Source organism: Fulmarus glacialis, unplaced genomic scaffold (assembly GCF_000690835.1).
Source record: "Fulmarus glacialis isolate BGI_N327 unplaced genomic scaffold, ASM69083v1 scaffold6087, whole genome shotgun sequence".
Lineage (NCBI taxonomy): Eukaryota > Metazoa > Chordata > Aves > Procellariiformes > Procellariidae > Fulmarus > Fulmarus glacialis.
In genome coordinates this window covers 1-11,903 of record NW_009223710.1, presented here as the reverse complement: position 1 = coordinate 11,903, position 11,903 = coordinate 1, and the positions used below count along the sequence as shown (strand labels likewise).

Genomic DNA, 11,903 nt, shown 5'->3' with positions numbered 1-11,903 from the left:
TGGCCGCCCTCGATGACCAGATTAGGGCCCGTCATGTAGTCGGAGGCTTCGGAGGCCAAATAGACGACGGCAGCCTGCAGGTCGGTGGCCTGGGCCAGCCTGCCGGCGGGGATGTCCGCCAGCCAGCGCCGCACCAGCGGCCGCAGGTCCTTGGAGCGGATGAGCGGCGTGTCCACAATGCCCCTGCAACGAGCACACGCACCAAGAGTTTAGGAGCGGGTTTTTCCCCAGAAGGATAGGCAGCACTTACAGGTTGTTAATTCGGAAGGAAAAGCGTGGAATAGCACACAGCAGACGCGCAAGTCAGACCCGCTCTGCCTCTGCTGAAAGTCATGATGCAAACTTTGGTAGCGCTTCTTTCCTATTGCCTTTCGCTGCTGACGGGCAGGCTTAGAGGTTTTCTTTAAAGTGAGTACATACATACTATCTTCTTAGCTAACAGCAGTACCTCCTTACTTTTAGGTTACTCGTTGTAATCAGCAGTTTGATTTTTTTATAGAAAACAAGCATGGCATTGGAACCGAAAGCGCCTTGAACCGGGTCTGTCATGGCTCTTGGGAATTGTCGTCCTTCTACTGATTTCTCTTCTCATGGCTTTGCAGCATAATGTCACACAGCATGTTTGCGTACAGCCCAGAAACTGAAAACAGCCCGACTTCCCGTATGCAAAAAACGGGAGAAACAAAAGCCAGTACCCTTCCGGGCACCTGACCCTTTCCACACAAAAAAAAGAGAGACAAAGATAAGCACAGCACACCCAGTGCCGTTCCCCTTAAACCAGTACCCTGACAAATCACACCGCGTTTACCTGCCTTGCCTCTTTTACATTGTGGTGACTACACCATTTATTAACACTCTGCTAAGTTCATTTTCTTCAGGTGCCCTAAAAATGAGTGATGCTCCGGAAAGCGCAACGCAGGGCGCACATTTGGCTGGCTTTTATGACTTTAACTGCAACTGATTTGTCATACTCCTCCTTAACAACATATTTGTATTTTGCGAAATGTATGATTTTTTTCAGCCCCTGAACAAATATATTTACATAACTGTGTCTAACGAGAAATTACATTTAACTTCTCAGAAATTACAATAACTAAAACCTGAACTGCCAATTCCACTTCATTAGTGTGGTAGAAATGCATTCCAAATGTTAATAAAAATTCCAACATGCTGATAAATTAGCGCTTCTAAGGAGCATGTGACACCTTGGTTAACATATTCAACCTCAATTATATTTCTCTTCAGCACCCTGTTATCTGGAACCTTTGCTGGCAATCAGAGGTGCTGTTTTTCAGCGGCCAATTTTCTAGATAATGTAGCTTATCAACACTGTGGGTAAACTTGCCAATGAAATCAGGCTGCACTGAACCACACACACGCTAATTGCATCTCTTTTTTATGCATATTTACAGACTGTCACTTCAAAGAAATCAGTGGCCCATTGAGGCAGCCAGTTAGCTGGAAGAATTGCCTCTTGCAAATGAAAATTAGCAAACAAGCTAGTGATAAATATGAAATGAACAAAGTATAAAAATACCCGTTTTGTTCTGAAACTTCATCGGCATCCCAATTTATACTTCCAAGGAAATAATTTTTTGAGACACACTGGATTCTGGGTATGAGATTTACCTTTTGTTTTAACTGAAGGTGGAAATCTGCTATTTACTCTGTTACAAGGTGGAACCAATTCAGACTTTCCCCGAAACATTTCTGTTTTCACTAATCGGGCAGGATTTAAATATCGGCTTTATTTTTTATTGTAATTGTCAATAAACACCAGAGCAGTTCAGAAACACTGAGCGATGCAGCTCCCTTAAGCTCTGGCAACGTAATAAAATTAAACACATTCCAGTATAGGACTGCAGACGCTTTACTTATTTCCCCCAAGCACAGCCCCCTGCTCTCCCCCCTCGCTCTCCCAAACTCCTCAAGAACTGGTTTTCTTCACAGAAAAACGTGCTTTGAGCAGCAGACGTGAAATATGTTGGATTCCTTTCCCTTACGTGCCTCTCACCGTGCTTACAAAACCATCAGCATAATCGTTCTGGCTTTACGCTATCAGAGACTAGAATAAGATCCATATGACTTTTTAATTTTTTTAAATTTACATATATGTTTTAACCCCAAGGGAATGAAGATTAGGGAATATGACACATAGTCCTCCAGCACAACAGATTTTGCTAAAAAGAGGACATTTTTCAATCTGATCGGAAAAATGATCTTTGGTCTGATCACTGCAACCTGTAAATCACAGCGCTGTGCCTCTCGCTGGACCTTTCTTTAGTTCACTTCAAGTAGCAAAAATTCAGATGTGTTACAAAACTTCATTAAAAATTTTTGTTACAGAAATGAGAAAAAAATGTAGCGCAAAACTTAAAAGTTGCAAACACACATACTGATGGCACTATAAATATTAGGCATGTCATTGATACTACACATCTTCTGGGAAAGCTTTGGTGCCAAGTTGGGCAATTTAATGTTGTCGAACCCTTTTAGGCAGATTTTAGTTGGCTTCTAACCAGTTCCAGCAAAGACAACTGCCAATGCATTAATTCCCTACCTCATCTCATATGCAGTGCTGAGCCTATCAGTACTTTCTGTTGCATGTCAATGTAATATCAAACTGCTGGTTCCTTAACATTAGACATGAGCATCAATATTTCATTATTGATACACAGGACAATTTGAGACATTAGGAAAAAAAAAAAAAAGAAAAACAATTGCCTAAAACATTTCCACTTCGAGAGACACATTAGGAAAAATATCACTTACCAGATACTTAACTGGAATTGGTACGTGCGCTCAATCCCCAAATGAGAGCAAAAAAAGATTCCATCTGTGTGTAACTTGATTTCTTTCAGACGAGTTATTAATTTGAATGAGTTAAGTACACTCCACTTAATCAGGAAGTGTTTAATCAAGAGATCCACTTAATTGGGACATCTCCCAAGGAATTAGATTTAAGTCCAAAGATACTTACCAGCAACGACTGCTGCTTAATGGGGATAGTAATGCTGCTTAATTGGGGACGCCTTCAGGTGATGCTGGGGTGCTTCTTCTCCTGCCAGCTCTGCCTCTCCTTCCCCCGTGATGGGGTACACCCAAAACCTGCGGTGATCCTGCCCTACCTGCTTTCTGACTCCTTGTAGCCACCGGGCTAAAAGCCTGGTACAGCACCGTACGGCTGCCTCTGTACCGTCCCAGGGGAGCAAGGCAGGCACACAGGGGATGAAGCTTCTTTGGCCATCGCAGCCCAAACCCTGCAGCCCACCAGTGGAGAACGTGATTCATCCCCTGGGACTGCTGAGTTTCACGGTGTCCCCGACAAGCTGGCCTGGCTGCGGCTGTGGGTTGAGCTGAAGATCAATTTTCAGCTGTCCGTCCCTAAGGTCATCACATTATGGCATTTTCTGCCTTGCAAATCAAGCAGGGAGATGCAATTAACCCCCAAAATGAACACTGATTCAGTGCAACGCCTGCAAAAATGAAGCGTTCCAATGCTGGATGTGCCAAAACCCAGAGACTCTCAAAAGTCCCCTGCTCCATCACACCCAACACACTTCACATGTGCGGGGACCAGGAAAGGGACTAAAACACACCGTGGGCAGCCAGTCATCAGCCGCCAGTCAGTAAAGGTCCCTATTCACACCCAGGTCCCCTCTGCAGCCTGACCCTCACATCCCTTTTGGGAAGACTCCAGCACCTTCTTAACTTTGCTCGGCATCAGCTGGGCAGCAGGCTACCAGGCGATTGCACTAGATGGTGGCATAAAGGCTGAGCACGGTTTCCACGGTACACGGAGACACTTGCTGCTGCATGGAGCAACAGGCAAAGTCAGCCAAAGCATCCAGGGAGTCTCGGCCACCTTCTCCCCATGGGCATGAAGCTTGCCTGGCCAGCAAGAGAAGCCTGAGTCTTCAATTTTATAAATGCAATAAATTATCCTAAGGACTCTGCCATAACATTTTATGCATTGATAACTTTTATGCATTGCTCTGCATAAGTTTTACACACTCATTAAGAAATTAAGTTGATAAAAAGTGACCAGATAGGAAGAGGGAAAAAAAGCCAAAAGGTTTGCATGGTGAAATAATGTTTAAGGCCAGACTGGAGTGTTTGGCGCTTCAGACAGAGGTACGCAGAGAATGCCTTAAAGTATTAATGCAACCATGAGTGAGAAGGGCAAAGGACTTACACTTAAATACTTCACTTATCCAGAGATTATCTTGGGAACCATCATGCCCTATATCTGTCTCTGTGCTCCTCACACTCCTCACACTCCTCTCCTGTTACAAGATGGCTACATGTTAGGTTGGACATCCATGCTCAGAAAGACTTCTGCGTTTGGGACATTTTTCAACCCTAGAAACTACTCTGACAGCATCCACAGATGCGTTGTTGCATTGAGGCTACTGCCCGGTGTTGGGTACCAAGTTCAAGTGGGTTGAAGATGCCCCTGTGCCTCGGTGAGTCACGTCAAGAGACACGACAACGAGACCGGTGGGGTCCATGGTTCTGGGGATGGGTCCAAATCTGCACTGAGATGCAGGTTTACATCTCATACAGGCAGAAGGATAAACGTGAATATTTACTCACTCTCAAGGATATGTGGCTTTTGCTTCTGGTGAGGAGGGGTCCGAGCTATACGAACTGCTGTAGGCTCCTTCCTCCGAACGCTACCCAGAGCTCCCTGGGCGGCCCCGGCACGAGGGGCTCGGCCAAAGCTTTGAACTGCCGGCAGGAAAACTCTGCCTGGCTCCCGGAGCGCTTCAGTCCGGGTTCCCAGCTGCGTCAGGGGGAACTGCCCTGCCCGGAACAGGGGACCTCAAAGGCAGCGAAACATTTGTCCTCTGTGTGCCCTTTCTGGCTATTCCTCCACAAAGAAACCCCCCCTTTCTGTTGTAGGATTTTGAGCTCAGAGCTAGAGCTTAAGATAGGGAGGGATGACCAAAATGCAAGCCTGTTTTGGCTTGGAAAGTAGAAAAAGAAAAGTGTGGCGGTTTTTTCTCCATGCTCTGACAACTGCCTCCAGAAACATAACTTCTTCAAATAAGAGTGTACGCTTCCAACTTACACAAAACCGAGTTTTGATCATTCGGCGGATATTTTCTGAATTCATGTAAACCCTCCAGAAATGGGTAATTCCTCATCTAAGAGCCTCCTTACCCGTGATTGCTGTGAACGTGGCACTGATACCCCACCTCTGTTGGTAAAGATTAGCCATGTGTTTTCAGACACAGCTCCTGCCAGGTCCTACCGAGCTTCCCTAATTCCCTTCATCTCCCTTGGCTCCCGAAAGCCAGTGTAAATTCACTAGCGCTAGTTGTGGGAGCACTACTGCAGTGCTGCTAGCATTGGCATGGGGAAAATCCCATTATGAAGTAAGATGCTGTTTAAAGAATCTGTGGATCATATAGAGCGACGGCTGGAGTCGCTGGTATAATTAGTAATAAATAATCATAAGGAAGACAGCTAGCACGAGGAAGTGGAGAGCAGACTGACAGTAAAAACAGAGGCACTTGCCATTGAGCTCTGTGATTTTTTTTTTTTTACTCCACTTTGTGGATTAAAATATGTAATTTGTTTTTCCTAATTCGATGTACATTGTAACTTCATTATTACAATTTAACTCCTGGGTTAAAATCCTGCCCTTCTTACTTACTCTGATTGACTTCAATGGTCTACGGAATTTGACCGCTTCCAATTAACGCTATCCACTTGGGTTTCTGCTTAGCACCATCATGCACCATTAATTGTTTAATAAAACAACTCTGTTGAGCATGTGTGTGAGAAACAGGGAGAGAAAAAGTGTTTGTGGCAAGAAAACTTTTCTTTGTGAATAAATACCATAAAATAAAACATATAGCTTTAAGCCTCTAAAAATAAGGAAAATGTAATTTGTAATAAATATATATATATTTACAAAATTACACCTGGCCTCCTGTGATTGTCAGAGCTGAACAGTATCTCAATTACAGCAGTACAATGTGGCTTTTAAAGTGCCTATATATTTGTCTCAAGTAAAAAGGGGAAAGAAGTATTGTCTATTAAGTGTCAAAAGCCTTTTCTTTAACCGCAGAAGGCTTGGACAGACTAAGGAAATATTTCATCTGGAAGAGAAATGCTAAAAACTACCCTTCACATTATTGGAAAACCTATTATCAAATGCTAAAACCTCTTCTTAAATCCCTGAGTATACACAGCAACAGAGCAGGCTTGGTTCTAAGTATTTAAACCTTTGTTAAGGAAAAGACAACATAAAAAGGGATGCAATCCACCTGCTAATTAGAAACTTTATTTGCCGAGATACTGTTCGTTTGAGCTTTTTAGAACATTTCATTCTCTTTGTACTTTCAAAATGAGACTACGTTTTACTTACGGGGAAATGCAGTTGACTTTTACTCCTCTCTCAATCCACTCGGTTCCTAATGTCTGTGTTAATTTTACGACCCCGGCTTTCGAGGTGTTGTACGCCAACTGCTTCTGTGGGTGTGGGACTAGAAGGGATTCAGAAATAGAAAATTATTTATTCTCCACAAATTAAGATAGCTTAGGCACTAGGTGGATAATTCCCTGCATTGAGATGAACTATTTGCCATTTTTCCTAATACTAGGCAGGGAGCAACAAGAATTTAGCCACCTGCAACACAAAACTCTAAATCTGTATTTTGCCATCTAACATTTTTGCCTCAGCAGCCGGGCTACTGGAAAAAAATGGAGAACAAAAAAAAGAAATAAAGAAATTTAAAAGGTTCCATATTTGGGCAAAGCCAAAAACAATGTATTAAACATACATATGCAATATTTGACTGCTCCCAAGAAAGATAAATAATCATATACACACATGCACATATGTATGTTTATGCACAAAACACTTGTACACTGTAATACTAATAACATATACTATAGCATAATGATATATGATATAATATAATATGATATGATATGATATAATATAAGCACATAATAAATTTTATATAACATATTATATTATATATAGCTTCTTGGAACAAATTATTCCCCTTAATTTTTAAATTACCCATAGTCTGTAGCAAACACAACATATTATCTAATCAATGTTTGTGTGGATGTGAGCACAGGTGCGTCCCAAAAATTCAGAACACCCACCGCTTTGAAAATCTGAAGCTTTTGAAAATGTTTCAAAGATGTCACATGTCAGTCAGAGAGGGAAAATGATCGGCTTGCTAATTACAATGTTCAAGCTTGTTAGTGCCGTGTGCTCGGCTGGCTCTGCCCCCCCACCAGCTCTCACTTGCAGTATTCCCAGGAAAGCTACTTAAGGACAAATCCCCAGTGGGTGTAAAGTGCTTTAAACCCACGGGAGTCAAACCAAGTCGGTCCAGCTGTTGGGATTTACACCCACAAAGCGTCTCTCCTTGGACTTTTCTGACTGCCATCACGACTTCATTAAACAAATCCAGTGCAAAGCCCTGACCCATAATTAGCACCGTATCGGTACTGAGCGTCACCGAGATGCTGCCTCTTTCATGGAGGAAGAGTGGGGAACAGCAGTGCTAAACATCAGTAATCACAAAGGCAAACGACTGTAGCCTGCGGGGTTAGGTAACGCTGAACCCTGGAAGCAGGGTTTGTGTAAGGTACAGCAGGACCCCCCCCAGCATTTTGGTAAAAGCACATAAGCGGAACTGGTAGGTGGCGTTAAATTGGTCTTAATTTATTAAGTTAAGCTGGTGCATCAGTTCTAGATCGCTACCATCCATGGTATCCCAACACATCCACTATTGCTTTTATTGACTAAAACTGTTGGTTTTGAGTATGTCAATTTAAAGGGTGAAAAGAAGATGATAACAAATTGAGTTACCCAAACTCTGAAAGAGCCAAAAGCCCTGCTGCAAATTGCTGAGCGTGTGAATAAGGACCTTTGCCTTGAACGTCGATGTTTGTGAATAGATTTAAAGCACACACATGATGGGAGCAACAATTAGTGTTTCTGTTTTTCTCCATGTGCTGAAGGTTCGCTCAGAATTCGGAGGCCTTTTGCCTGCTACAAAGAGCATTTCACACCACGGCCTCCCTCTGCCAGCATTTATTCTGCGCTCATTTTTTGTCCGATATGAAATGATTCGCATTTCGACCAGCAGAACCTCTTTGCCCTCTGCGTGTGCCTGTCGCCCCCCAGACGCGGCGCGCCGCGTGGGCTCTCGAAAAGATGTGGAATGTAATTTCTTGATTAATTGCCACGCATCAGCTCCAAGTTACATACAACTTCGGTAGTTAACCTTCTAACCTCCCAAAAGCAGTTCTTTGCTAAACTTTCCAAACATGTCTGTTTGTGATAAATCATTCGGCGTTTGCTAAGAGGATAAGAGTTTTGGCACCGGCTCTGCACCTCTAGTGCACGTGGGTGAGAACAGCAAGTTGCTGCAAGCTATCAAAATCAGCTGTCTGATTTGGGGTGGGTGCTCAGACAGGGTTTTCAAGAGTCCTTCCGCGTAAATGCTTTTGACTTCATAAGAATATCTAAGGAAGGTAATTCAGAAGATGAAATTTCCCCCTGCTGAGACACTTGGCCCCCTCTCAATGGGAAGAGCTCAAGAAGCAGCCAACGAGCGCTGTGAAGCTCTGGCGCTGGGTGGGCTTCCTGCAGCGGAGCACCCCGAGCCGCCTCCTCTTCCCTTACCTGAGGGGGGCTCTTGGAGACAGAAGAGCAAACCTGCAACCCTCCAAACTCATACACAACAGGGCTAGAGCTTGTGAATAAAGCTATGCCTCCAGCAGCGTCACAAAAAAAAAAAAGTCTGAATTTGTAAGGCTTCTGGGAAGCGAGGACACTCAAATTGTTTCCGATGGAGAAGACGGGAGGAAAGCGGATAAAAATGCGGCCAACATCAGCTGCGTTACATTTTAAACACCTGACACTATGTTTTTGCAACTTTGTTCAGTGCATGAGGCTTCTAGCCTGATCTTGAAGCAGCCATGTAATGTTAGTGAGAGGTGCACACAGATAAAGACCAGACCGCTTACCACTAAAGATATTCACTGTAAAAATTACAGATCTGAGTTACACCTGTGCAAATCGCAGAGCTGCAGCAGCCTCGTCTCCGCTGCTGAAGCATACGTCTGGAATAATTCCAGTGAAATACCAGAATCAAAATGTACATATGCAAATTGTATGCAGCTTATCTTCAATTAATTAAAACTGATTCTGAGCAGTGTATCTGGAAAAATCACAAAAAAAAATCTCCCTATCCTGCTAAGTGTCTCCTCGTTTTCCTGTATCTCTGAGGAAGGACTCAACCTACAACAACAAAAAAAAAAAAAAAAATCCCCTAACTATTTCTAGAAACATTTCATACTATGCCAGTTGGCCAACATACTTAAATAACCAACCAACCAACATATTTATTTAACATTCAGCAGATGGACATGATATGAACATCGTGGTTTTCAGTCGTAGTTTTATAACTACTAGATTTTTTCAATGCCAAGATTCAAACAGGTTCAGAAGGTAAACACATCTCTTCGTCTCTTAACTTCTGGCCTAACATGCATTAACTTTCAATGGCAGTTAAGCACATTTTGCAATGACCCTTCCAGGCTGCTCTCAGGGTTGCTTTCCAGTGTTTGTTCCTGCTCCAGGACCGATACTGCCCTCAAACGTGATCCCCACGTGGGTCTCGGTGGACTTGGCCAGCCGAGGAGGCGCAGCCCCGCGCTGGGGCTGGGCTGGATGCTGTGGAACGGCATTACCTCCCGGCTCAGCAGAACTGTGCCAGGGCCTGATGGAGAAGCTGGGAAATGCCTCTCCTTAAGCAGTGGAGGGCACTTCTGGGCTGCAAGAGAAAGGCTTTGGCGTGTGCCAAACCAGCAGACCCCCAGCTGGTGCCAGTTTCCAGAGCTTCAGACCTTTCTCTGGGGTGGAACACTTCCCAGTAAATTTTGCTTTGCGACAATGATGCGGACGGTGACGGCCCGAGCCCAGACCAGAGCCCCACTGTGCAGAGCAGCGCACAAAAGTCCGGGGCATTTGAAATTTAAAGCTTTACATTCTTTTCAAAACTATTTTTCTTTGGGAGCTTTTGTAACTCTACAAAGTTGGGCAGAGGGATGGTGCCTGTGTTTAAGCACAAGTAAAACAGCTGGTAAAGGCACTTGAAAAAAAAAAAAGATTAACAACAACATTATAAATGCATTTTTGAAGAAACATTTAAAGTTACTGTGCAATAAACTGAGCAGAATGTCACAGAATGTCAAACTGGGCACAGTAAAAATAAATGTTATTCCCAAGGAAAATAAAAAGACTGCATATTTATGTAACATTCAGCAGATGGACATGATATTAATACAGGGGTTTTCAGTTGTACTTTTATAGCTACTAGATTTTCTAGCCTAACTTGGCAACCCAAGGCACCATTTGATTTTTGGATTTGGACAATACTGCAACAGATGTCCAGACCAATAAAATAAATTCCTAAAGGGCTATGCTTAATTTGTGTAATTGATCAAGTTTTGTTACATGGGCCTCAGTTCACCAGCATGTAACTGCCTTCCAGATTAGCTCAGCAGTAGGGATTTCATTCCATATGTTACAATGGTTTATTGGCGCTTTTGACAACACTGCTGATTCAGCAGCGTTGGTGGAGACACCTGTTGGCAACGATAATGAAATAAAACCCACGGGCACCGGGGCGAAGACCTGCACAAAAGCTTTCGGGTGGCTTGTAAACATCGGAGGGGCACAGCTTCCCGCGCTCAAACGCGTTTTCCTGAAATGAGGGGGAAGTGCACCAGCACCTCTCCCGTGCCATCGGTGCATCGGAGTCAGAGGAGGTGACTCCACCTCTTCTATAAAAAGTAATAAGTGCTCTAAAACATAGAGGACAGATAAATGTTGAAAAATGATATCAATAAAAATTTTGTAGTACATTTCCTCTAATACAAAATGTCAGTGATTTACTCCTTCCCAATACAGGTTTAATTGATTCAAATAGCATCGGTAGTAATTAAAATATGGATTCTGAAGCACAACTGTTAGCTCTCATCACTCACCTATTAAACTTGCCATAGATGCTGTGTTAATTATCTTCCCATATCCTTGATTCAGCATAATGCGGCCTGCAGCCTGTGACAGAAATTAAAGGAAAGACCAGTGACCCTTTTTGTGATTGTGCTAATAATGACATGATAATAAATTAGTCTTCACTTTTCAGAAGAGTTTATGTGCTAACACATTTTTTTTTAAGCACTTGATATAAAAACTTGGTATAAAAATGGCTGATGCAGGAAAAATCCCACTGCCATTTCAGGCCCTCTTCACTGTTGGCAATATTTTTTCAAAATAATCACTAATGTTGGGAATGGCCCCCCCAAAGCTTTCTGGTTTTCAGGAAGCGTCAAATAACCACCCTCCAAAAAACCTGCCCATTCTTAAATGCCTGGGCTTGGGCAGCCAGTAAGTACCAGCTGTTTTTGAAAATATTGACCAAAATCTGTAATTGATATAAAGAAAATCTCTCCTTAACTCCACCATAATTTTATTGTGATAATTAGTAACAAAGTATTATTGAATCTTGGTAAAGTAAATGCTTAGAAAATTATTACCCATCTGCAAAACAAATGAGTACAGCGTTTCACACTTACTTGGCAGCACAAAAATAATCCTCGTAAATTAACATTAAAAGTTTTGTCCCATTCTTCTAGGGAAGTATCTTCGCTCGCAGAGTTCATATTGATTCCCGCATTGTTGCATGCGATGTGAACCGTGCCCCAGCGAGCTACAATTGTATCCACAATCCTTTGCACATCCTCGGGTTTGCTTACATCTGCTGCGAGGGCAATGCTTTTAATCCCTGCGTTAAAATAAGAGTGATGAAGTCGGTACAGGTATTCATAGAGAAAGAAAAAAAATGTTTGATGATTAT

At 43.0% G+C, this 11,903-nt stretch overlaps 1 protein-coding gene across 1 annotated transcript in view; it reads right to left on the bottom strand.

Annotated features, from left to right (window-relative positions):
• The window catches only part of LOC104079746 (L-xylulose reductase-like), a gene marked incomplete at its 5' end in the record, with an annotated part of 47,260 nt that extends 35,429 nt beyond the window's left edge, over nucleotides 1–11,831 (bottom strand). The window contains 4 exons of the mRNA XM_009581884.1: nucleotides 5–183; nucleotides 6,380–6,497; nucleotides 11,032–11,104; nucleotides 11,623–11,831. Coding sequence (XP_009580179.1) covers nucleotides 5–183; nucleotides 6,380–6,497; nucleotides 11,032–11,104; nucleotides 11,623–11,831 — 579 coding nt within the window. The remainder of the gene's footprint in view (nucleotides 1–4; nucleotides 184–6,379; nucleotides 6,498–11,031; nucleotides 11,105–11,622) is intronic.
• Nucleotides 11,832–11,903: the final 72 nt, after the last annotated feature.